This window comes from Fistularia commersonii, chromosome 10 (genome assembly GCF_037954325.1).
Source record: "Fistularia commersonii isolate RoL2024-O1a breed Wild chromosome 10, RoL_Fcom_v1.0, whole genome shotgun sequence".
NCBI lineage: Eukaryota > Metazoa > Chordata > Actinopteri > Syngnathiformes > Fistulariidae > Fistularia > Fistularia commersonii.
This window is the reverse complement of record NC_141293.1, coordinates 17,089,421-17,115,911: the sequence shown is the minus strand read 5'-3', so window position 1 is coordinate 17,115,911 and position 26,491 is coordinate 17,089,421. Positions and strand designations below refer to the sequence as shown.

At 38.4% G+C, this 26,491-nt stretch overlaps 2 protein-coding genes and 1 long non-coding RNA gene across 5 annotated transcripts in view; 1 reads left to right on the top strand and 2 right to left on the bottom strand.

Annotated features, from left to right (window-relative positions):
• LOC147230641 (myosin-14-like) overlaps nucleotides 1-10,933 on the top strand; it is a 39,200-nt gene extending 28,267 nt beyond the window's left edge. The window contains exons 30-41 of the mRNA XM_086154085.1: nucleotides 1,858-2,010; nucleotides 2,135-2,383; nucleotides 3,473-3,685; nucleotides 3,764-3,976; nucleotides 4,196-4,357; nucleotides 5,018-5,146; nucleotides 5,232-5,320; nucleotides 6,209-6,332; nucleotides 6,721-6,929; nucleotides 8,628-8,736; nucleotides 8,824-8,996; nucleotides 10,144-10,933. Of these exons, the coding sequence (XP_086010211.1) occupies nucleotides 1,858-2,010; nucleotides 2,135-2,383; nucleotides 3,473-3,685; nucleotides 3,764-3,976; nucleotides 4,196-4,357; nucleotides 5,018-5,146; nucleotides 5,232-5,320; nucleotides 6,209-6,332; nucleotides 6,721-6,929; nucleotides 8,628-8,736; nucleotides 8,824-8,996; nucleotides 10,144-10,366 (2,046 nt within the window). The 3' untranslated portion in view covers nucleotides 10,367-10,933. The remainder of the gene's footprint in view (nucleotides 1-1,857; nucleotides 2,011-2,134; nucleotides 2,384-3,472; nucleotides 3,686-3,763; nucleotides 3,977-4,195; nucleotides 4,358-5,017; nucleotides 5,147-5,231; nucleotides 5,321-6,208; nucleotides 6,333-6,720; nucleotides 6,930-8,627; nucleotides 8,737-8,823; nucleotides 8,997-10,143) is intronic.
• LOC147230642 (uncharacterized) lies at nucleotides 4,861-6,683 on the bottom strand. The gene is made up of 4 exons (XR_015106721.1): nucleotides 6,588-6,683; nucleotides 6,202-6,372; nucleotides 5,194-5,271; nucleotides 4,861-5,096 (listed from the first exon to the last, which is right to left on the bottom strand). It is a non-coding gene; the product is annotated as an uncharacterized LOC147230642 (long non-coding RNA).
• LOC147230640 (nuclear distribution protein nudE homolog 1-like) lies at nucleotides 6,737-26,023 on the bottom strand. 3 transcript variants are annotated; one of them, XR_015106720.1, is made up of 11 exons: nucleotides 25,741-26,023; nucleotides 24,835-24,949; nucleotides 23,963-24,116; nucleotides 17,432-17,580; nucleotides 16,723-16,859; nucleotides 15,780-16,025; nucleotides 15,552-15,637; nucleotides 14,291-14,430; nucleotides 13,828-13,955; nucleotides 11,896-11,985; nucleotides 6,737-6,792 (listed from the first exon to the last, which is right to left on the bottom strand). XR_015106720.1 is itself a non-coding variant. In XM_086154086.1 (9 exons), the coding sequence occupies exons 2-9, from the start codon at nucleotides 24,918-24,920 to the stop codon at nucleotides 13,907-13,909; spliced, it is 1,047 nt and encodes a 348-aa protein (XP_086010212.1). In that variant the 5' UTR covers nucleotides 24,921-24,949; nucleotides 25,741-26,023; the 3' UTR covers nucleotides 12,263-13,906. The 3 variants fall into 3 exon arrangements, 1 of the variants encoding a protein (XP_086010212.1); XR_015106719.1 differs by lacking the exon at nucleotides 6,737-6,792 and having other exon boundaries at nucleotides 11,764-11,985; XM_086154086.1 differs by lacking the exons at nucleotides 6,737-6,792; nucleotides 11,896-11,985 and having other exon boundaries at nucleotides 12,263-13,955.
• Between the last annotated feature and the right edge of the window lie 468 nt (nucleotides 26,024-26,491).

The following is a 26,491-nucleotide window of genomic DNA, read 5'->3' as shown; positions in this document are numbered from 1 at the left end:
TTTTTGATTTTGCCTGTTCTTTTTTTTTTTTTTTTGCTGTCATTTTTGTGTTTTCTTATGGAAATAAGATCGTTTTAACAATGTCACTAGACCTTTTTTCATCAAAAAAATCATTTTGTTTTCAAATTTTGAAGCAAAAAAAAACATTGCAAAGTTACTTTTTCATTTTTTCCTTGCCTGTTTTTTATTTTTAAACCCACTGAATAAAAACCCCCAGATGCATGTGAGAAAAAAACGTGTGTGCCGCATTAACACAAAGATTTGATTTCAGGCAGGGGGCCAGAAAATATTGTTCCGAGGGCCGCGAATCTGAGACCCCTGGTTTAAACTCTTTCAATCTATTTTTGGAGCTACTTTAGTATGCTTATTTTCTTATTTAAAAAAACGTTGAATTTAAATTCTAATGCAAAATTTAAATTCCAACACTGATCATTTGTCATCAGATTTGACATCATCATTTGCTGCATAGTCGAAACAGTAACAAAATGTACATGGCTACATTGTATTTGCATTGAAAATCAATATCACATGGTTACTGTGGTCCTTTACAATGAGACTGGGGGGAAAAGCAGTGGAAGCCAGGTTAAGATTTCAATGGTTCAGAGAAAGTGTAAGATGTAAGATGGTTTTGATGTGGAGGTCTTATCTGCTATGGTGATATTACAAAAAAAAAATGTCATACATTCTGGATTCATTATAAATCAACTGAAATATTGCAGGCCTTTTATTATTGTAATATTGCAGATTATGGCTTATATCTTAAGAAAACTCAAAAATCCTATCTCAAAATATTAGAGTATCATGAAAAGTAATTTTTCACGACATTCAAAAATGTCATACATTCTGGATTCATTACAAATAGACTGAAATATTGCAAGCCTTTTATTATTTCAATATTGCTGATTATGGCTTACATCTCAAGAAAACTCATAAATCCTATCTCACGTTATTAGAATATCATGAAAAGTAATTTTTCAATATCATGAAAAGTACATTTTCATGATATTCAAAAATGTCATACATTCTGGATTCATTACAAATCAACTGAAATATTGCAAGCTTTTTATTATTTCAATATTGCTGATTATGGCTTACATCTCAAGAAAACTCAAAAATCCTATCTCAAAATATTAGAATATCATGAAACATAATTTTTATTTTTGTAATTGCATTACAGAAGATAAAGAACTTTATCACAATATTCTAATTTTCTGAGGCAGTCCAGTACATGTGTGCAAATAAAAGGAAAGCGGGTGGAACTGTGAGGATGCAAGGAAAGGAGGTGAGGAAGGTGCAAATTGAAATATTTAGGGTCAGCAGTTTAGAGCAATGGATAATGTTGAAAAGAGGTACTGTTGTGAAAGAGTGACAGGTGATCTGTGAAAGAGTGACAGCAAGAGTGAAGGGAAATGTTCATCGAAAAGTGGAAAAACCATCCCGTCTGTACAAATTGGAAGGAGATGCAAAAAAAATTTGCCGCGGTGACGCCAAATTAGGGAAAAGCTGAAAGTAGATTGACGTTCTTATAATTCCACAAGATGCATTTCTTAAGCGACTTATCTTTCTCACCTCCAGTGTCGGCACAGAATTTGATGACATTGTTTTACAGTGCTTGACTGTAGAAAAACGTGCAAGAATTAATTAAGAAAAATACAAAAATTCCTATGCATTGCTCAATTAGGAGTTTTTTTGTCTCCTCAGGTTGATTCTAATCACCACAACCCAAGACTTGTATGTTTTTTTTCTGAATAGTCTCCATGCTACAAGTGCGGCTACCTCTGCCAGGGATAAAAACACTGCCCAAAGCTACTGGTGAAAACTTATGACGTAAAACAGCACTGACTATTTTTTCTCCAGGAGCTGCTGTCGGAGGAGACTCATCAGAAGCTCAATATGTCAGGGCGTCTCCGGCAGATGGAGGAAGACAGGATCGGTCTGATGGAACAGCTTGAGGAGGAAACTGAAGCCAAAAGAACGGTTGAGAGGCAGGTGTCCAGTCTCATCACGCAGGTCAGCAAATCTAAAACGTCATACAAGGTCTTAGATTTGATAAGTGCAAATTTGCAGCCTTAATTCCATCCAAATATCTGCAAAAATGCCTTGTTCAAATGCTCCCTGTACCTCTTACCAATAGGTGTCTGACTACAAGAAGAAGCTGGAAGAAAGTTTGGGGATGTTGGAGCTGTTGGAGGAGGGAAAGAAACGTCTGCAACGTGATTTGGAGGCGGCCAACAACGAGTACGAGGAGAAGGCGTCGGCGTACGACAAACTCGACAAGAGCCGAAGCCGCCTCCAGCAGGAGCTGGAGGACGTCCTCATGGACCTGGACAGCCAGAGACAACTCGTGTCCAACCTGGAGAAGAAACAGAAGAAATTTGATCAGGTCCACCAAGTGTCTCAGAAACAGTTAGATATACAGGACCGTCTCAGAAAATTAGGATATTGTGATAAAGTTCTTTATCTTCTGTAATGCAATTACAAAAACAAAAATGTAATTCTTCTGGATTAATTGCAAATCAACTGAAATATTGCAAGCCTTTTGTTATTTTAATATTGCTTATTATGGCTTACATCTTAGGAAAACTCATAAATCCTATCTCAAAATATTAGAATATCATAAAAAAGTCATTTTTGTTTTTTTTAATTGCATTACAGAAGATAAAGAGCTTTATCACAATATTCTAATTTTCTGAGACAGTCTTATATTTGCTAAATATTAAGCAAAATCTGCAGTAAATCACCAAATCTGTCCGTATTCACCAATTTAAAAAGACAAGCCAAGAGACAAACAGCAACCATAAATGGTAAAGAAATAAAGGAAAAAAATTAAAAATCCAGAAGTTAAATCACACACCTCTCTGCATCACGGAATCCATCTCAGAATTGTTAACAATAGTGTTATTCAGTCCTTTGCTAGGAGATGTTTAGAAACTTTCCTATGATGCTTTAAGTTGTCAAATGACAAGTCAATTTTTTTGAATTTTTTTTTTTAAATAATTACAAAGACGAGTCTAATCATTCTGGTCGGTCCTGGTTTTCTGTAGAAGTAAAAATCAATCAACATACAACCTCAGAAATTCAACCATCTGTTGGTTCACAATGTTCGACCCATTTTCCCGGTGACACGTTTTTTTTATTCTTGCTATTAAATTGTTAAAAGCGCCATCGGTTGAGATAAAAAAACTCCCCCGTCGAATATAAGAAACGTTTACCAGGTTTCAGCTGACACCATATGACCTTCTGATACGGGAAAGAAACTAATGAAAGACAGAAATATATCATTTGAAAACGAAACATCACGATGGACTTATGATTAACAATACGTTGACAAAGGTAACTTTATTCATCTTTTTGTTTGTTTTTTTGTTTAGAAGTTAATTAGGACAGTGTACAATGACATTAACATGAAGCGCAGAGGCAGAGATGTTTGTACCAGATTGTAGCTCACAGCTAATTTCCATCTCCTTCTCAGATGCTGGCGGAGGAGAGGGCAGTGTCCGGTAAGTTTGCAGAAGAGCGAGACCGAGCAGAGGCTGAAGCCAGAGAGAAGGAAACACGTTTGTTAGCTCTGGGTCGAGCGCTAGAGGAGAACCAGGAGGCTTTGGCGGAGGCAGAAAGGACGGTGAAGGTCCTCCGCACAGAGATGGAGGACCTCATCAGCTCCAAGGATGACGTCGGAAAGAACGTAAGGGGTAACCGGATGATTTCACAATGTGGAACGGAGCGGAGGAGTCGCTGATCTTCTCCGCCGTTTGGCGTTAAGGTCCACGACCTGGAGAAGGCTAAGCGGGGTTTGGAGGCCCTTGTGGAAGAGATGAGGGCCCAGATGGAGGAGCTGGAGGATGAGCTGCAGGTGGCCGAGGACGCCAAGCTGCGTCTGGAGGTCAACAGTCAGGCCATCAAGGCCCAACATGAGAGAGAGTTTCAGGCGCGAGACGAGATGGGCGAGGAGAAGAGGAAGCAGCTCCTCAAGCAGGTGGAGAACGTCGTTCCTGTTTTACTGACCTTCATGTTTGAACAGTCATGATCTAATTACGTGGATTTTCTTGTATCTCTGCATTTAAATCAGCGAAATAATTACAGGTGTAGCGGAGAAGAAGTTTTTTTTTTTTTTTTTTTACATGATGTTCCATGATGAAATTCTATTTCCAAACCATTCAGTTTGGCGAAAGTTGATATTTATACGATTATACAGGTTAGGGAGCTGGAGGTAGAACTGGAGGAAGAGAAGAAGCAGCGAGGTCAGGCATCGGCTGGGAAGAAGAAGCTGGAAGGGGAGCTGAAGAACATGGAGGAACAGCTGGAGGCCAGCAATGGCGGGCGTGACGATGCAGTCAAACAGTTACGCAAGATCCAGGTCAGCAGCATGCGCGTGCATACAAACACTAACACACACCATGCAAAAATTTTCATACACAAACACACAAGATTCTCCCATTTACTGTCTATTTTAATTTCGATCTGGTTAGAACATTGCTTACAGTATTGCCAGATTTGGCTTTACCGATGTTTCGGTAAACAAACCTTCAACAAAGGTAATTGGTACTTTTTAGATTTGAAGAAATGAGCAAAATTCATAAAATCACAGAATGGTCCATTTTAAAACTCTAATTACATTACATTACATTGCATTTGGTAGACGCTTTTATCCAAAGCGACTTACAATAGAGGACATAGGGACTGCAAATACACTTGCAAATACACGATGCACAGGAAATATACAGAACAGTAAGCTGGGGTTAGTGAGTTTTTTTTTTTTTTTTACAAAGACATACACAAACATACACACACACACACACACACACACACACACTGCATAGCCTAACTTGCTGCCTAACCTGATCTGGGGCATCAGCGCAGTAAAAAGTCCTGAAAGAGAAAAGTTTTTACCTGTTTCTTGAAGGTTGCTCCTTATTGGTGTTTTTTTTTTTTTTTTATTCAATATCGCATTGTAATAATTTGATTTGAATGTCATGTACATTTGATTTTGAAAATCGAAATTTGACCTCACCTGCAGGGCCAGGTGAAGGAGCTCCAGAGGGAGCTGGAGGATTCCCGCGCCGCCCAGAAGGAGGCTCTGGCCTCGGCCAGGGAGTCTGAACGTAAAGCCAAGGCCATGGAGGCCGACAGCATTCAGCTACATGAGGTGAAGCCCTTGAATGTTTCGCAGCGTCAAAAATTTAAAGTCTGCACCTCCAACAACGCCCGCTTTTTCTTGCATGTGAATGCAGGTGTTGGCAGGAGCGGAGCGAGCTCGCAAGCAGGCGGAGGCTGAAAGAGATGAGTTGTCTGAAGAACTGGCGAGTAACTTTTCCGGAAAGTGAGTTCTCTGTTCAGATGAAGGAAGTGGCCCGCTCTTAAAATCTCCTTCACTGGATCACAACAGCAGAACACCTTTTGTTATTTAATTGAGGGAATTAACCGGCGGCCGAGGAAGACGGTTCATTCCAAACGTCTCTATTGCCCACAGTATCGTTCCCTAAATTTAAGGAGGGCCTGCGTCATATTTACAATCATTTTCATTTTTTGTATCTAATCCATTATGGTACATACAGGACTGTCTCAGAAAATAAAAAAAAATATGATAAAGTTCTTTATCTTCTGTAATGCAATTAAAAAAACAAAAATTACTTTTTTATGATATTCTAATATTTTGAGATAGGAATTCTGAGTTTTCTTAAGATGTAAGCCATAATCAGCAATATTAAGGTAATAAAAGGCTTGAAATATTGCAGTTGATTTGTAATGAATCCAGAATGTACAGGACTGTCTCAGAAAATTAGAATATTGTGATTAAGTTCTTTATCTTCTGTAATGCAATTAAAAAAACAAAAAAAATGCTTTTTCATGATATTCTAATACTTTGAGATAAGATTTATGAGTTTTCTTAAGATGTAAGCCATAATTAGCAATGATAAAATAGTAAAAGGCTTGCAATATTTCAGTTGAATTGTGATGAATCCAGAATGAATGACATTTTTGTTTTTGTAATTGCATTACAGAAGATAAAGATCTTCATCACAATACTCTACTTTTCTGAGACAGTCCTGTGTCTGAGAATGTTCTTTCTCCAGCAGCCGAATTCAATACAACTCTTTGGATTAAAAAAAAAAAAAAAAAAAAAAAAAAAATCATCATATAGACTCAAACATTATATTTTCCTTCAGAAATGCTGTTGCATTTGAACAATGTCTTAAATACCTCCCAGGTCTTTGCTGTCAGATGAGAAACGACGTCTGGAGATGAAGATCAGCCAGCTGGAGGAGGAACTGGACGAGGAACAGGCCAATGTGGAGAGCCTCAACGAACGACTGAGAAAGAGTCAGCAGCTGGTAGCTTGACTGTTATGATCTTTATGCATGTAGTTTCATTCTGATATGAGAAAATGCATTTGTTTGGGTCTTTGTTATAACGTTTGAGAATAAGTGTTGGTTGGACGAGATGCTGTTGTTGTAGAAAACATGGCAGTAAACATGTTAAAGGTCTTAAATAAAAAATACTTTCAGAGAACAACGAGGTCTATTTAAAATATGTACATTTCTGATTTAAAGTTATTAAACAAGTTAGTTGTAATTAAACATACCCACATGAACACTATAAAATAGCCAAAAGGTGTTGTGCTTATTCGATATAATCATGATTTACTGGTTTTCATTGTCTTTTGACAAAGATGTGTTGCGATGTCACACCCTTGAATATTTGAATGGTTTTCTGGCCCAGGTAGAGCAGCTGGGTGCCGAACTCGTAACAGAGAGATCGTCATCCCAGAGCAGAGAAACGTCCCGGCAGCATCTTGAAAAGCAAAACAGAGAATTAAAGGCCAAACTGCAGGACACCGAGGGCCAGAGCCGCTCCAAGCTCAAATCCTCCATCGCTACCCTGGAAGCAAAGCTCAAAGAAGTGGAGGAACAGCTGGAGATAGAGAGCAGGTAAAGTTGCATGCTGGGAAACTTGTATCGTCAGTGACAGAATTACACCTTGTAGTAGAGATCTGCTATCAAGAGAGGAGTTCTGGTATTGTATGAAGAAATATGGAGTGTCAGAGAAGTACGTTAGAATGGTGCAAGACATGTATGCTAGCTGTGAGACAGGGGTGAGGTGTGCTGTAGAGGTAACAGAGAAGTGCAAGGTGGAGGTGGGACTCCATCAGGGATCAGCTCTGATAATAATTAATAAAAGGCTTGCAATATTTCAGTTGATTTGTAATGAATCCAGAATGTATGACATTTTTGTTTTTTTAATTGCATTACAGAAGATAAAGAACTTTATCACAATATTCTAATTTTCTGACAGTCATGTATGTAATGAACTGTACCTCTAAAAAATACATGCAGATTTATATTAAAAATGAATATTAAAATGGAATTGATGAAATTACATCCTAAAAATATTGTCGAGTTAAAAGAGAAAATCTTGTCACTGTAGGATTTTTTGCCACTAGAATTGATTAGAAAATTGATTGTTAACATGTTTAAGAGGACAGAACATACAATGTTTACAAGGCTAATGGTGGCTATTCTGGTTATTATATCAATCTTTTCAAATTTGCCCTTGTTTTTTTTTTTTTTTTCTATTGTTTTTGTGTTTTTTATAGAAATAAGAAAAGGTTATTTTAACAATGTCACTAGATGTTTTTTCATCAAAAAATCATTTTGTTTTCAAATTTTGAAGCAAAAAATACATCGCAAAGTTACTCTTTCATTTTATCCTTGCCCATTTTTTTTTTTTAAACCCACTGTATAAAACCCCCAGGTGCATGTGAGAAACACCGCGCAGGTCACACTAACACAAAGATTTGATTTCAGGCAGGGGGCCACAAAATATTGTTCCGAGGGCCACAATTGGCCCGCGGGCTGCGAGTCTGAGACCCCTGAATTAGGGTCTCATTTAGACCTGCGGCATTTGTTTGAACCATGGAAGGGTTAGGGTTAGGGTTAGGGCTAACTTATGCAGACGAAAAGAGAACATTTAAACTCCACTCTGGGAGGCCCCATGTTAGAATCACACCTTCTTGAACCATTCCACCCATATCTGGGTGGAATCTTATATCTATGCCTATTAAATCTGTGAAAAAGTAATTTCACATCCGATGGCCTTACTGTATATAGTCTAAAATACTAAATTGTCAAATCTTGCTCTTCTTTTCCTTTTGGCTACTCACTTCAGGGTCGGCCACAGCAATCCACCGCCTGCATCTGACCCTATTCTCTGAATCCTCTTTTCTCACATCAACTAGCTTCATGTCCTCTTTCACTACATCCATAAATCTTCTCTTTGCTCTTCCTTTAGTCTAATGGTAAATACCTAAATAAGACAAATAAAGGAGCAGTATTTCATTCACATTGGTTACCCTGTGATCCAGTGACGTCCAGGATGAATGGCATGGCACACTAACCAACCTATTGCTCTTTTTTTTACAAAATAAACTTTTGTTTTTTACATTTTCTTAACCCTTACCTTTGAGCAGGAGACATAAAGGTCATTTTTTATTTTTTGCATTTTCACTACATAGCAACACAGCTTGCAATAACTAGATTAAGGAATAAATGATCACCCAGAAAAAAAAATGGTGAACTTTTGGTTTGGTTTGTTGTAATACTGCTAATAATATGTCGAAATGTGTTTAGAGAGCGTCAGGCCAATGGTAAGAACCTGCGACAAAAAGAGAAAAAACTCAAGGATTTGAGCATCCAGATGGAGGATGAGAGGAAACAAGCTCAGCAGTACAAAGACCAGGTGACAAGAAGGGATGCCATCCGAGTGCTTTACGGGAAGGTGAATTGGATTGACGCTTATATTTGTGTTTTGTTTCTCACTGAGAAGGCGGAGAAAGGTAATGCTCGGGTGAAGCAGTTGAAGCACCAGCTGGAGGAGGCGGAGGAGGAGGCGCAGCGCATGTCGGCCGCTCGCAGGAAGCTGCAGAGGGAGCTGGACGAGTCCAGCGAAGCCAATGACGCCCTGAGCCGGGAGGTGGCTGCGCTCAGGAGCAAACTGAGGTACGTGTTCACCAAAACACACCCTGGACGACAAAATGTTTTTTCCACCAACGTTATTCTTAATACTATCTTAATATTTGAATATTTGTCTATATTTGGAATATGTGGAAAATAAGAGAACTTCAGAAGTACCCTTTTTTTTAATCCCTCAGGGTTTAGGGCATTTTAACCCTCATATTATCATACTATTGTGCACTCCTTATCTCACTTGTTACTAAGACACTTATAGTTTTATCACTGCTTACTAAGACACTTTATAGTTTCACTGAAACACTTTATAGTTTATAGTTTATTTTTATTTCTAATTCTGCCTTTCTTTTATTATTTATTACTGTTATATTTTCTGTAACTCTGGCACTGCAATTTCCTTCGGGATTAATAAAGTTGTTCTTATTCTTATTCTTATTATGTTAAGGGTCAATTTGACCCATTACACCCATTGACCCAATGGGTCAAATTGACCCTTAACATAATATGAGGGTTAAAATGCAGATTTATTGTGACAATAAAACATGAATCTCTGTGTTGTTTTTTGTATTTTTTTTTTTTTTTTTCCAAAAGCAAGAGGGACAATTTCTTTCGTCATCACCACTACTTTGACATAAGAGGACGTTTCTTTAAATTGTAAGGGCAAATGCATTAAGAAAAGGTGAATCGGTACTTAAAAAAGACAAAGAAAAAAAAAAATGAAGAAATGAATGTATGTATGCATGTGTTGGTGACTTCTGACTAACGACTACTGGTACTTCTACTGATCTGCGGTTATTGAATTGCAATTTTTGTAAGTCGCTTAGGATAAAAGCGTCTGCTAAATGACTGTAATGAAATGTAATGGATTTAAAAAAAAAAAAAAAAATACCGGTAATTGAGATGTTTGTTACTCTAGTTATTATGAAAATATGTCTAAAAGTTTGTACTGTTCCATAAATACAAACAATGCAAGTTTGTATTTACGATTATATTTATTTAGAGTTTGATAGTGCACGGCCAGGTATTTGTTGTGTACCATGCTAACTATTGGAAAATTCCATCTTACACTGGCCTCTTGATTTCAGAGGCCTTTTAAGAGTTATTTTCCACTTTCTGCCGTTTTTGTGTTTTTTTTTTTTTAACTGGACCGTCCCTCTTGATGTGTGCACGTCCCCAGGCGTGGGGGGGAGCCAGTCTACAGTAGCCCTTCTCCTAGGGGTGGCAGCGGTAGCAGCAACATCAGGAGTTTGGGGCTGAGCGGCAGCGTCTGTCGGCGGAGCACCATCAAGGAGAACTCGGTGGACCTGCAGGAGGACGAGCCTCTTTCCCCAACTCCGTCAAGCTGTACTCCACCTCTGGACCCCCAGGAGGAGAGGGAAGCATACACCCCGGACGAATAGAGCAACCAGAAGGAGATTTCTTGTGACCAAGCATGTGCAGTGCAACACAAATTCTTACCATTAGAATTATTCAGAAAAAAGTGTTAACATAAATGTGTCTCAGCACTTTCTGATTTTTTTTTTTTTTTTTTTTTCCCAGCAGAATACTTTCACTGTTATAAGGAGGATTCTGCTTGAAAGTTGTTTAAATGCAGATCCTAACAAAAAGATATCTAGAACTAGAAGCATTTTTAATATATTTTCCTTGCGTTTTTCGGTTGGAAATTCTGTGGGTGATGAAGAATGCAGGCGGTAAAGAGTTGCTTTTTGCAGATAACTGGGTAAAGAGCTAACTATGAGACACGTAAAATAAACGTTGTATTTAAGTTGATTTAAAAAATTGATTTATGCATCAAAGAGAGTATCTTCTGTTTTTTTTCCCCACAACATGAATCTTGTGGGAAAAAACAGAAGACAGCAATTTAGGGAAGTGGCTGTGTGCACACTTTTTGTTACTATATAGGTTACACTGTTTTTCTTCTTGATAAATGAATGTCAAAGTAGAATTAAGATGAGTAAACTGCATTTGCTTTCTTTTGGTATATAAATGACTGTTCCTCCTTTTCTTTTTTTTTTTTCTTTTTTTTTACACCACCATCACTTTGCGTGTATGATTCAAAGGTGGTCTAGTGTTCCTGCTCAATGTAGCTACAAATGTAGTTTAGCTTACCTTGCAGTAAAGGTGGAGGTAAATCTGTCTAGTTTTATAACAGTTCGTACAACTGTCAACTTAAGCAAAGATAGATGGAGAAGTTCGAATCGATGGTGCAGATTTTATCAAAGCTTACCTAAATGTTTGAACTGTAAATTGGGACTCATTTTTCTGGAAAGACGGATGGTTTGAGAGCAGGCATTTCCATTTCAACGACTGGCTGAGTGACACATGAAATAAAGACACTTGTTCTGTTTGTCTAGAGCTTCAAACTTAGTTTAGTGTGGCTAGTAAAGGTTATTTCTTCTTGTTGTAAAAAAAATAAAAAATAAAAAAAAAACACTCTTGATTTATCTAGAAAATGTATTGTATTTTACCATCAAAATGGTTTGACTTTTCTGCTTCTATCCCTATTTTTTGAAGAATTTGAAGAGTTTTTAAAGAGTTTGCTGATTTGTGACCCTCATATTTAGATCATTTGCTCACCAGTATTTAAACACAAGTCAGATGCCGTTGTGTAAACTCTTTGTCATTAAGATCAATAAAGCCTTATTAACACATTTACTGCGGATTCTATTGGCTGATTTTTCTGCCAAATAATGAACTAGTTCTTATGAAAATGATATCAATTAATTGATAATACATAATTAAAACAAATTGCACTGTTTTAAATACAGATTACCTTTCGATTTGTGACTCGAAATTGCATGATTATTTCGGTCTTACTAATTTTCTGGTAACCTTTATTTTTCCATCTTTTTTTCCTACTTGCTCAAGATCTTTAAGTTCTCATTTTTTTCATTAATTATTTTCATTAATTATTGTAATAAGTGCTTACTCTTCACAGGGTTGATGGGATGCTGAAGCCTTTCCCAGCTGTCATTAGGCGAGAGGTGGGGTACACCCAGGATTGCCACAGGGCCATATACTGAGACAAAAAAAAAACAAAAACATTCACTCTTCCTCACGCAATTTTTGGATTTTCAATTAACCTACTGCAAGCTTTTTTGGATGGTTGGAGAAAAAACTGGAGAATACAGAGGAAACCTAGGCAAACACATGGGAAAAGGTGCAAAGAGCTACCATGTTTTTTTTTTACTCTTTCAGAATACCGGTTTAAAAAAATGTACTGTAAAGTTTTATGTAAAACCCTTTAAACATCTAACGCAGCCACGATACTTTTATAGCAACGTTTATTTCTTAAAATGATTTTCCTTGATTAACCAGAGAATCTGTTAGAAATGGTTTCCTATTGCATGATGAATGATTTCTTTCAGTATAATTGAGACTGATGGACAAAGACACATAGCGATTTAAGGAAAACCAAATTGGAGGTGCTTCCTGTTTTCCTAATTTAGAAATAATTTAAACACAATATATACTACAGTTCCAGTTTTATTGCACTTGTGAAGCATTGTAAGCAGCATCAAAGATAACAACAAAACAGATCTTAATACATTTGTCACAGGGTTGAAATGAAAATTCCTGCTTACCTTTGACCTTTTGTGAACTATAGACTCTGGTTACATGTTTAAGCTACGTGTGTTAGTAAATCTAAAGTCTGTAATGCTACAACACAAATATTTCTCTGCAAACTTAAAACACGACACCTTCACTGAAGTAGTTTTCTCTCTTTATAAGCAGAATTTGAAGAGTTGGGGTCCTGGACAGAGAGAGGTGGATTGTCACCGTGGGCTTTCAGCTCCACTTCGTAAGGCTAACCAGATAGCGATGCTACTGCTTCCACCGGCTGCAATGTCACAGAAATTGGGACGGCTCTTTTGGTTCCTATGGCTTATAAGAGCTTTTGGGCTAAACATGGTAAATCTATCCTCGTGATGGCGCCAGATAGCAGACCAACAGTTGAGATTGCTTCTATGGTGACACTGTCATCCAACAGCCCAAAAAACAAAAACAACAAACGCTTCAGCTTGCAGGCTAAATTTAAAGGGACTCAATATGATTTTCTCTAGTTTCCTTCATTAAAAGTGGATAAGACCAATATATATCTGCAATGTCGCATATGTGCATGGAGCACAGGTAGTGTGTATTCCAGCCCTTAACATCGTACAGATGGCATGTTTCTGAGCCGACTTCAAACCCCTGGGACTTCTTGGTATTGCATAATGCCAGGAAGATAGTGATCTGATTATTTCTGAACATACCAAATTGTTCCTTCACTTGCCTCAGAAGAACCGGAAAATACGGGAATTGCGTGCGCGTACACACACGCACACACGCACACACACATATATATATATAGTGAAAAAATTAGCATAGGAAGCCCAGGTGAGTATCCTTTTATATGTTTTCACCATTTATACTTAAAAAATAACTTAATGTGTTAATTTAGAGTCTAAATAAAAAGATACAAACAGCAGGCATAAAGAACGGATCCTAACTTTTAGCTGAACGTAATTCAGAGGCCACAGAGAGCTGGATAAACATTCATTCCATCCACATGTAAATCATTTTATAAATAAACATATCTATAAAGGCAGTTGTCAACAAGCTGTCGGACAAATCCAGAAAGAAAATCTTGCAAAGTCCTCTCCATTTTTTTGAAGTAGTAAAAACAGTGGTTTGTAGAAGCGTTAAAGCATACGTTAGCTGGGTCTCCACTTGTTTAGGGATGTGAGCCATGAGGCCGTTGTGCTGGCTCAAGCTGCATATAAGTGGTCAAAGTCATTCGAAAAAGAAAACAGTCCGTGCTGAGCTGGTGACAGTAGTAAGATATTTATCTATGTCTCTACAATGTGCAACTTTGTACCTCCACTTTCAGCAGATCCAGGATGAGGTTGAGCAGCTTGGAGAACAATGAAAGGGCAAGGGGAGGATATTTTCAGTTTTCACAGAAGTAGCTTGGGTCCTGTGCCAAAGTCTAACCTTTTGACCAGCCTACATAAAAATCACAAACAAATACAGAAAGTATCCATTCACATATTCATAGAGCAGAATTTTTCATTTTTTAAAACTTTTATGTAGAAAGAGTTGAACATTGCATTAACATAAACCCACAGCCATACTTGTAAATACCATTTTTCCACAGCATATTGTGAACATTTACTTTTGTGCTTTGTGGTCCTTTTTCTTTTAACCTTATTTATACTCTTGTTATTATGTCTATTGATCTGCATCAAGATGCCACAAGAAACCTGTAAGTGTTAACATGCCAATGAAAATTGATTACATTAAAAGATGGATGGACTGAACAACAATTTGGCACATCTCACCCCTTGTTGTAGAGGCCAGTGGTCGGAGTCTCTGATAGGTTCTGGCTGGCCACCACCCCTGGACTGCCAGCGTGGGTTGTACGGTGGGCCGCCTGCTCGTACACATAATCCCGACATGATGCAAGCTTGGATTCGAGATTCTGGTGGGAGAAAATTTTCTGTTAGTTTTGGACATGAAGACATATAAATCTTAAAATCTTTATTCTATACCATGCCAATACAGGCCTAACATGAACATATCACAAGTATATATAAACTACGAATTGAGTGCACATTTTTAACAGCATTTTCAAGGATGACCTATTGAAACACCAATGGTCAGTCATTGAATTAATTTGACTTCAATAGCTATATTGAAAGTATCTTCAACATTTAGCAAACATGAAACATTCTTAAACTTATCGTGTTACAAAAACTGTGCAATATTTCATTTCACTGTGCAATATTCAGAACTGTGCAATATTTCATTTCATAACAGCTACACTACAATTTTTCCTTTTATCATACTATTGTGCACTCCTTACCTCACTTGTTACTAAGACACTTATAGTTTTATCACTTGTTTACTAAGACACTTTATAGTTTCACTGAGACACTTTATAGTTTATAGTTTATTTTTATTTCTAATTCTGCCTTTTTCTTTTTATTATTTATTACTGTTATATTTTCTGTAACTCTGGCACAACAATTTCCTTCGGGATTAATAAAGTTGTTCTTATCTTACCTTATCTTATCTTATTACAGCGTATTGCTACTCCTATTATTAGTTTTTGAAAATTATGATGCCGATTATTGTCATTATTAGCTGTAGTAGTGGCAGTAGTAATAGAAGTAAAAGTAAATTTTCTGTTTGTTTGTTTTTCATGTGTATTTTGAATTGTTTGTCAAATGCTATATGAACAAAGTTATGGTGAGATGGTGGAAAAGTGAAGGGTTTATCAATTAATTTTCAAAAACAACTCTTATACGAGTGTATTATTAGATTGAACTAAAACAACAGGAAAAATACAACGTGATAAGATTACTGACTGTATTTAATGCTCATTTGACCCTATTAGCCCTTGAAATTAAATCTTAAATCTTCATTTCTAGAGGAAAGAGTTGGCATTTGAAGTCAAAGCTAGAATCACCCTGCAGCATCACATGAGAAATTATCAGATGATTAAAAAAAAACAAGATCATAGCAGTAGAACGGACTGGCTTATTGAACACAAAGCCCGAATATTGGGAGTTCTTTGTTGTTTTCATTAGGTTTATTTACCCCAACTTTCCTCAGTAGCTCCCCGACAATGTTTAGAGCAGAGATCCTGGCTGACATTGTGAGGGGCGTCCCTGACAGGCTTCCTCCTGTAGAAGCAAAACTTTCACCTTCAGTTTCAATGATTATTGAATATGCAGAGTCTTTGTTTCATCTATTAGTTAATTCTGACATCACGGCCAGTGTTACTCAACAACTGGGCAGGAAAACCAGCATGAAGCAGAAACTGACCTCTGGTTAGTGAGGTTTGCGATGTAGAGAGGGACTCTGCCGAAGCCATGGGCCTGGCAGACGTGGAGGTGGCAGATACAGGGCAGGGTTTGTTTTCTGTTCGTTTGTCCGGAGGGGTGAGGGGTGGAGTGAGCAGGGCAGCAGCCGAGGAGGAAGAGGTTGAAGACTCCTTGGCTAAACTGCTAATAGAAGGCTTCCTGTCTTGAACCTGCTGTTTCTGCTGAACAGCCAGCTCCTGTCTGAGGTCTGTGAAGACACCAACATATTAACTGTAGACCTACATTTTAATCTCGGATATCTGTCAGATCAGCGAGATTTTGACGAAAAGCCCTTAAAAAAAAGAAAAAAAGAAAAACTCACAAAATAACTTGTTCTTTCAGTTACTTTCAGTTAAGTTGTTTTGGTGATCTAAAGGATCCAGGGTATAATTTTTTTTCTCTTTTTTTAAAAGTTTTCTGTGATCCTAATTCTACATGACTGGGAAAAGTTTTACCAGGAACCAGGGACCCCTCCGCTTCCAACTGTCAAATGTTTACACACTTTAAAACTCCTGAAGATGCACTTTAGTTGATTAGAAAAACTGTAAACTGTGTCATAACAGTGATTGGCTTGAAAATTCCTGCTTCTACTCCCATCTAATAGGAGTCACATCACATGTGAAAGTGCGTCTCTCATCCCAATCGAAGTATTTTCATAGATCAATGCATTGCATTGATCTTACAGCACAGTGTCAAAAGCAAGTATAACCCAACATGAAATCATTGAAGCCAACTTGAATTTAAACTATCCCAGTTAAGTGTGAAGGAATCTGATGACCCTAACAGTGGTATTAACTGTAAAAACAACTGTGTTCTTTGACAGTACTTCCTAACTTGAAGAGCTTTTTTTTTTTTTTTATTAATTCTAACATTCGCTTAGCTGATTCTTACACGCATGAACACACCTCTGGCCTCATCCTTTAGCCTCTGAACAGACTCCAAAAGGTTTTCCTTCTCATCCAGCTCACTCTCCAGGTAGGCATTCCTCTCAATCACCTGGTTCATCCTCTGCTCAAAGTCCTCCAGAGACATAATGGTAGCCCTAAAACACAAAAAAAAGTAAGTAAAAAGTAAAAAAGCAAGACAGTTCAGGGGCTGCCAACAGCAGAGGGTCATATGACTGACAAAATGAACATCAGTAGATTAGACTTTAATTTTAGCCTTGTAAACAACAGTACATAACAAAACCACATTCATTTATTTAAAAAGTGTCAATGAAGTATTGTGAAAACCTAGTGGTAGGTCATAAGGATTACAGATAAAATCAAAGTCCAGTAAATAAACTGCCATTCACAGCCAAAACCTAAGTGTGAAGCTGTCAGAGGAAGTGGCCTTGCCATGGTGAAAAGTCTCTGCTGTGAAAAAAAATGTTTTCACATAAATGATACGACAGCTGCTTATTTAACTTCCACCATGGTTCGGAGCCTTTTCTACTAGCTATCATTAACAAGTGCTGAGTTTCAAATGAGGGGGGGCAGATAAATAACTTTAAACCCTGTAAGACGGATACACAGGCGATCACATAAAGCCTTTTGATTTGCAGTGCGATATGAAAGGGATCTGAAAATGCTTAGGAAATGCCTGGCATTCAATATTAGGTGTGTGTTTTTGAACCTCTTGGCCCTCTCCAGGTCATCGTTAGCCTGCTCCAATTCCCTGATGTATTTGTGAAGCTGGTCCCTGACGGCTGTGGCCTCACCAAGGTCACCCTCCAGGTGTGAAATCTGCTGGCAAGCCTCAGAGTGCTGTGATTCATACTTGTCCTGGCAAAAGATGGGACAGGGTGTGATCAAGGTTACAGTATCACACAAGATTTGAAAGACTTGCTATGTGTTGTATAATACGGACACTTATATAATTCTCTGCCAACGTTAAAAGGCGAATAACTGATTGATTGAATGTTTCCTACAGTGTTGGTGGCATGGAGGATCCAGGTTTCACGCGGGAGCTGATAAATGGATTGCAGGCTGTCAAACAGCAAAATACTAACAGAAAAATGGTGGCTTGCCACAACACTGACTGCCTCATATGTTTGCAAATTTGTAGATTTAAAAGAGGGAAAAGATTAATTGTAGGGCTTTCTTTAGCACATCCTTGTTAGTTAAAAGCAAATTGATTTGAAAAATAGCCCCATCTTAAGCATTATTTAAGTATACAAAGCAATGTCCAGTCTTTGACATCACAAAGGCTACTTTTTTTCTGGATATAATGTGTTTGTGATTTTCAGTCACCGAGTTCATGGAATTAACTGATGGGTACGTGTCTAATTTGTTTGTCTGTTTGTTTGTTTGATCATTTGTTTCGCATAAGTGGCTGTTTGAGCTTCAGAAGAAACCATGTTCTCCACATGCTAAAGCTGTCAAATCACGTCAAATAAGAGAACAGTTAGGCGTGACTTTTTATATGCAAAACATTTGAAGCAGTCCAACAATTGGAAAAGGGTCAGAATTCATTTTTCAGGGTCATGACCTTATGTGAACATAATAGCATTAGCTAGATGTTTTAATTATCATATCTAAATGTAAAACAGTCTATATCATCAGCTGAGAGGAGACACTTTGAGGCTCCCGGCAGGCTGTTGTGTGAACAGACACTGGTATAACAACCCTCATCAAGCTTCGATACGCTTAATCTAAATGCCGTGAAGTCTCTACTGTTTGTAAATTGAATATGGTTGTACACACTCGAACACTATTTTCAGATTGCTTTGACAACTAAGAGAAGGACCAGAGAAGTTTGTATAACCCTAATTTAAATCGGAGTTCACACACCAAATACTAAAGGGCTAGGCATTACTATACAGTGCTTAAATACCAGTGTTTTGAAATGAATTTGTTTCATTCTTTAGACCGTATATCCTGCAGAGTGACGGGTTAAAGCCGATCCCAGCTATCGTTGAGCGAGGGCGGGGTACACCCTGGAAGTGTTACCTGTCAATCACGGAGCCACATTCACTCTCTCAAATCCACTGAAGGTAAACTGACCTACTGCATATTTTTGGATAGTAGGGGAGAAAACGCAGACACTGGGAGAACCTCCAAACAGAAAGGCACCCTGTCAGAATTGAACCAGGGACCTTCTTGTTGTGAAGCTAAAGATTGAGGCACTGCGCCACAATCTAGCCTGAAACAACTTAGATTTGTTTTAATGTACTAAAAGCGCAGTTAATAGAAAAAACCTAAACCTTCCATATCATAGTTTTTCCAATTAGCGCATGAACAGCAGCTTATGTAGAGCAGCTTTTCTTTTTATTTTACTTTTTCAAATGTACAATCCTCATTTTTTTTTGTTTACAAGAGATCCCCCACTTCCATGCACCATACCTACAATGTGAATTTAATAATGAGCCGGCTAAAATACGACAAAGTCAACTGTCTTCAAAAATAGTGTATGATATTATCTACTTTTTTATTTTCCTTTAAAATTATTGAGGTCTCTGGTGGGATATTGTAACATGTCCCAATTAAAAATAACATGAGAAACCCAATAATAAACACCGATAATATGACAACTTTTCTTTAGCAAATGTGGACAAAGCAAAAATATACAAAATAAAGACATTAATGAAGATACAGATAAGTATTATCCTTGGGACAATTCGTGATGAGACTGATGACAATGATGATTCGTGATGGCATAGCCCTATGGAACACTTCTAAATGCGCTTTACAGAGGTCTTAAAAAGCATCGTAATGCATTTTACCAATTGCTCTACAAAGACTGTAGATCAGAGGGCAAAAGACATCATCAATAGATAGTTGAGGTTAAAATTAGTCACCGCACAAATAAGTATTATTCAATTTCACTCAGTACTAAAAATTCAGGACCAGGACCTCTTATAAGACTGCAGGGAAAAATGCTTGCAGGCATGGCTGTTCCCAGTCAAGGTAGGCTGCAGAGGGTTCCCTATACAGCCAGCATGGAAACTGCTCGCGGCCATTGGAATGACAGGATGGGAGAGAAAGATAGCAGCACGCAGGGTCGGGGAGAAAGCATAGAGAGCCTCTTTCTGGTTAGAAGATGGGCAGGGACTTGGCAACCACTGCTGACACACTGTTGGGACGGTAGTATGGTTTAGGGTCAAAACAACTGATAATCAAATGGCACCGTCCAATGACATCAACTCCATCTGGCCAAGGATCCATTCCCCAACAGTGAATGAAGAAGAGGAGGCATCTTCTGATGTACTTATATTCATAGGTTGCTGGGCAACCAGTGACTTCCAGGAAACTCTGGATGGCAACCACGGTAGTTTGATGTCTGTGGAGAGACAGATGACGCCCAGATAAGACTGGCATTGGTGCATGAGGCTAGCTACCTCAGCCCCAACGCTTGTAAGAGGGCACCAATTCAAGCTACAAAGGAAAACAAAGAGCAATACGCCCCAGATTCCCCCGACAGGGGGGACGATATAGACTCAGACAGACACAGCGGTTACAGCAGGGAATGAGCCCCAACACAAAGACGGCTCACCCAAACAACAGGGAAGATTTTGGAAACATGAGTAACACCAGATGGGACACAGGAGAGCCCAAGACAGAAGTACCTCACAGCACTGGCGACCTCTTAGCACCTGTGTTGCCTCAAGACCACAGGCGTGACCCTCCTGATACCATCCCAGAAAACCAAACCCGCCCATCAAGGGAACAAATAACATGGCCCGGGTTGAATGACACCAAGGAAGAGAACCAACTTTACAAAGACCTCAACAATATGCTGAAATCCCCACTTTCTGCTTGGAAACAGCCGAGCAGAAAGTCAATACTCTCACAACAACAACATACATCCTGGCGAGAGCTTTTGGAGTAGAAGAAAAGAAGAGTAACATCAAAACCATACACCAGCCAAGCAGAAGAGAAAAAGAAATGTGTCACCATAGGGGGGAATCAAAACATTCAAAAGAGCCCAAAGGAGGAAAAGGAAGGCATCAAGGACTCGACTGGTCAACTCAGGGAACATCTTTGAAGACAACGGAGAGCAGAACGCATTCGGAAAAGGAGAAAAGAGAGGGACAACAAAAGAGCTCAGTTCACCAAAGAGCCTTTCAAGTTCACAAGGAAATTGCTTGGGTAAACAAAGTATAGATTGCTGACTAGTTCAAAGCAGGATATGGAGGCATGCTTGGGGTAAACCCATAATGACATCCTCAGAAATCAGGCCCTGAATGCTAACCCAGACAACGTAAGCTAGGAAAAGCCTGGGACAAGTGCTGAACATCGGTGAAGCTTCCTATAAGGAAGGCACAGAGTTGGTGAAGAAAGCCAGAGCAGGATCTGCACTCGGGGCCAGTGGTACACCCTACAGGGTTTACATAATTGCCCAATGCTGCCTCGGGGCTTTGAAAGCTATTCCGAAGTATATGGAAAAAGGGCATCATTCCATCATGTTAGAAGAATGCTGAAGGCCGTTTTGTGCTGAAAGAAGATGGGTCTTCAAACAGCGACCAACTACGGTAATACCATTTCTCAGTGCTGAAGGCAAAATCTACTTTTCTGTGCCCACAAAAAGGATGACCTCATACATGCCAGAGAAAGGATATGTTGACACCTCAGAAAGGTGGAATCCCAGGCTTCTTTGGATGTCTGGAACACAACAGAGTTCTCTGTCAGATGATCGGGGGGGGGGGGCTAAATCTAGCACTGCCAGCTTGGATTTGGCAAATGCTTATGGTTCGATCCCTCATGCCCTGATCTGCACAGCTTTAGACCACTATCAAATCCCGCAACACATCAGCGGGATGGTCACCAGCTACTTTGGAGGCATCCAGCTATGATTCAAATTGCCCCAGTTTACAACAAGGTGGCAAAACCTGGAGAAGGGAATTGTAACTTGATGCACAATATCGGCCATTCTCTTCATCGAGGGAATGAACCACATTATAACAACTGCCTGAGGAAGGAAAGCCTGAGGACTGAGAAATTAAGTCGAGCACTCAGAAACCCAAATCATCTGTGCTATAGGAGTTTGGCAGATTTGGGCTCCAATAACATACAGGGAGTCCATGGATGTACAAGTCAGTCACCAATAGTGGGACAAGGCAGCACCCAAGAAAAGAAGAGCCAAGAACCAGGAGGAAATGTTAACCCCTGGGGAGGAAGCACGGAGATCAGTTGAGGATCAGTTGAGCAGTTGAGCTTGGTGACCAGGGAGCCTGGGACCTCCCCACAAGGAAGATCACCAGGACAGATCTCTGGGCACTAGGATCTTCCAACATCTCTTTCCTGTTGCAATCAGAGTACGACATGCTCCCGACCAAAGCAAATTGTGTGGGAAAAGGGGCAATATGGCACACTTCATGTCAGGGTGTGAAAAAGCATTTGCCCAAGGTAGGTAAAGATGGCACCATGATGAGGTGCTTATGATATTATGATATTAACTGACAGAGCAGGAGAGACGCAAGAAATGCGAACCACATGGGAGAACAAATCAAGTGGCTTTTAATTGATGTTAGAGAATGTCTATATATTATTTTAATACCTATTATTTTAAGGTTTTATCCACATTCAAAATTAGTTGAGACGTTCAAAATATAATATTATATCCATTTGAGCTCGACAAATAAATGCCTTTCATAACTTTGAATCTGTAGTTACCACAGAATGTCCTTATATCATAAATGTGTTTCTATTATAACAGAGAAAACAGAAAAATTACAGAAGAAAATCGCATGTGGATGGGGGATGTAAGTGACCACAACCTCTGAAAACCCCCAGTATATACAGTACACAATGATGATTGAAAGCAGCGTTTGAATCATCAGAATTGTTTTTTGTTTTCACTTTGACCTCTGACCAGCATACATAATCTTCATGTGAAACGTATAAATACACTGCTTGTGCAAATAGTAAGGATAAATGCACACTAAAGGACAAGCAAAACATCTCTAACTCATGATCGAGCACAAAGGTAAAAAAGAAAATACCAAAACAGCTGTTCAAAAACAAAACCAAATCATAAATGTATGAGATGAATTGAACCTGTAAAGGCTGATCACATTTTGAATTGAAGACACCATATACCTTAATTAGATTTTTTTGTAACCTATGTAATTAAACTACGGCTCAAGGAGAGAAAGAGGGTGAGTGGCCTGTGATATAACCAGAATTGTTCCCATAGAGGAACTGCCATCCCCTCCAGACACAGATAAAGTCATCAGATGCTTCTTTATGCCCTGAATCAGTTCTCTGTTAAAGCTTGTGTGTGCGTGCGTGTGTGTGTGTGTGTGTGTGTGTGTGTGTGTGTGTGTGTGTGTGTGTGTGTGTGTGTGTGTGTGTGTGTGTGTGTGTGTGTGTGTGTGTGTGTGTGTGTGTGTGTGTGTGTGTGTGTGTGTGTGTGTATACACAGACAAGAGTGTCAGTGATGCCTGTTCACCACAGGCAAAACAACACACCTATCAGCTGATGAATATGGAAATCCCCTGTTCGGGCTTTTTATGACTGCTAAAAGGCTTTAAAATCATCACATTATCCTAACAAGTATTGTGCTTGGTTCACCATTAACTCACGTCAAGATAATGACTGGTGTGACATATTCATCGACTACTTTTTTTTACGTATTAACGTCAACTGTCATTGATATTTTGGAATTTCAATGTTGTTCAATAGCCAAATCCAGCATCTTCTAAACATGCATATGTCAAAGTCTACACAAATTACTTGTTTCAGACATTTTTTAGCATTTAACATCCCATCTCAAGTTTAATTTCACTCTCTACCTTTATCTTATCCACCTACCCACTTTTCTATTGGGTTCCTGAACCCAAGCTACTCATAACGACACAGTACCTCCAGGGGGGCTGGTTTAATTAGCTGGAGGGCAATAGGTGTTTGCTGGACCTCTGATCGCATTCGCTAGCAGCATTTAGTCAGTTAGATGTTTTAAATGTGTGTTCCGTTCATGTATACGCAACTACTTAAACATCCGTTGGGCCAAAAGCTTAAAGAGCTTTACGAGTTGAGTAGTTTCGATTTGGTTCAGATTCAACCCGAGACTTTGTGGATGGTGGATGAAAACTAATATGGAGTTTATTTTCTCATGTTATGAAAAACTGAATAACTCCACTAGTTGTCCCCCTCTTTCCAACAACTTTGAATACCTTTGAATAACCTGGGATGATGGCTTTTTTTCACCGTCTGTCAATAGTACCTTGTAGTTTTCCAACTCCATGCGGAGACGGTTGTTGGCAGTGAGGAGCTCCCGATTTCGTGTCTCGCACTGTTTTAGCTCTGTTTCCAGCTCTCCTTCATAGTCCCGACTCATCTGTTGAAACTCCTGCAGCTCCTCTTGAGCTTCCTCTGCACTGTTTGTACACAAAAACAAGACACTAACAACCTGGGACTTCTCATTGCTGATTCAACATTTTTTTAGGCTTGTCTAGTCAACCATAAAACTTTTGGACCAGAATAATTTAAATGAGATTCCATGTTACAACATGTCCCACGAAAAGACATGTTGGACAGAGCATTCTACGTCAAATAAATATACAGACAAAACATGTTTGATTAGAAATTATTCACAAGTTCATTCCTGTTTGTCTTGCAGAAATGTCTTCGTTTTAATGTATTCAAATTCAACTGCAAAGACACAAACAAGTATTGATTGTTTTCCTTGTTTATTATGAACATAAGAAAATGATCATATTTGGTCAAAAAGTTACCTCAATCTTGTGCTCACAAAATAAATAAATGTCATTTTTCAGCACTTAATTGGTTTTGTACTATGCCTGGAGGGTAACGAAAACACATTCCAGAAAGTATGAAACAGTAGAGCAAGCTCTCAAAACAAAAATTAAAAAAAAAAGGCTTATCTAGTTCTTCATGACCTGGCTCAGAAAACACCTCCGGCAAGTTAATAAATATTGGGATTCTTTTGGTGTATCCATATAAAATATGTTCCTGGATAAGACACAATGTCAAAATGTGTCACATTCCAGACAGCTGTATAATGTAAGTGCATTTTATTCTCTGCTTAAAACTGAATATTATCAATCACAGATGTAAAGAGGGTGGGGATCACACCTTTGCTGGTGCCGGGCTGCCTGCTCCTTCCAGTATTCCAGCTCTTCCTCCAGGGACCCAAACTCTGGAGGCTCCGAATCCCCCATGTCGAACCCAACTCCAGGAAAGGCAGCCTCTACGGTCAAAGAATAACAAATCTCCATGGTTGAATGAAATTGTTCAATAAATTTGATTATTGACTATTAGACACTTAATGTAAAAAAATAATTCATCAAAATTTCAACAACTAACCACATAGATAGATAGATAGATAGATAGATAGATAGATAGATAGATAGATAGATAGATAGATAGATAGATAGATAGATAGATAGATAATGGTAATTATAATAATTTAGGAAAATATAGTTTTAGAAAAAACAAATGTTTTTTTTATTTGGGCTTAGAAATCTGATTTCAGATTTAAAAAATGAAAAATGATAGATAGATAGATAGATAGATAGATAGATAGATAGATAGATAGATAGATAGATAGATAGATAGATAGATAGATAGTAATTATAATAATTCAGGACAATGTAGTTTTAGAAAACCCAGCGTTTGTTTTTTATTTGGGCACAGAAATCTGATTTCAGATTAAGAAAAAAAGAAAGAGAAAAATGATAGATAGATAGATAGATAGATAGATAGATAGATAGATGCTACGCATAGAGAGATAACGGAGATAACAGTGAATTTGTAGACTCGTAATTGTTGCTTTTTGGAGGGGTCATATATTATTGAACGTTAAGCTTTCTTAACGTTCATGTAAATTTCATACATATTAAATTTCTAATTAATTTAATCGCGAGCTCAGGACACGACGACCTGCACTAAATAGAAAGCTTGAACAGAACATTAATAAGTTTTTGGGGTCAGAGCTAAAGATAAAGGCTGTTTGTGATGCTAGCTTAGAATAATACTTACCCAACTGCGTTCGGGGTGATTGTAGAACGATAGCTTAAACAAATTTGTTTATTAAATTATAACTACTCAACTGGTCTGGCTAAAGGGGGTTAACCATTTAAATCCCGGCTGACATAAACATACTAGCTATTAAAAAAAAAGTAAGCTTCGTTTGACGCAATTGCGGAAGACAAATACGTCTTTGAATCCCAATCTGTAAGATGTTTTAGTAGAAAGTGCATTAAATCCAGAATCATTAAGCGTGACAGCAGCAACTACTTGCCCATTCGCCCGAAGTTGAACAGCAAAGTTGCAACTACTTGTGAGCTCGAACAATACATACTGCCATTCATAGTCACTAGACCAATCCACCAATCACAAGTTAGATGACTGGCCAGAGATCACTTACTATTCGTCAATCTCCTGTCGGTCAAATAATGTAGGCGGGATTTCAATGTATTGTCCAATCAGAGTGTTGACACGAGGGGCTTCTGGATAACCGGCACTGTCTAAACATTTTTCATTAGAGGCCCGTGACGTCATCCTGGTCAAGTGTGGATATCGAAAAGTTGCTTTATCATTAGCGAAAATAATCAGAAAATTTTTAAACATATCTGTCTGAAATTAATATTTCAAAAGCCTTGGGGAAAAATCCAAATCACTACTATTCGGTGAGAATTAGTTAATATCATTTTTTTGTGTTTTGTGTCTTCTATATCTCCTAATACGGTTTTTTTAAATCAAATGACAAAACGTAATATTAATTGAATGT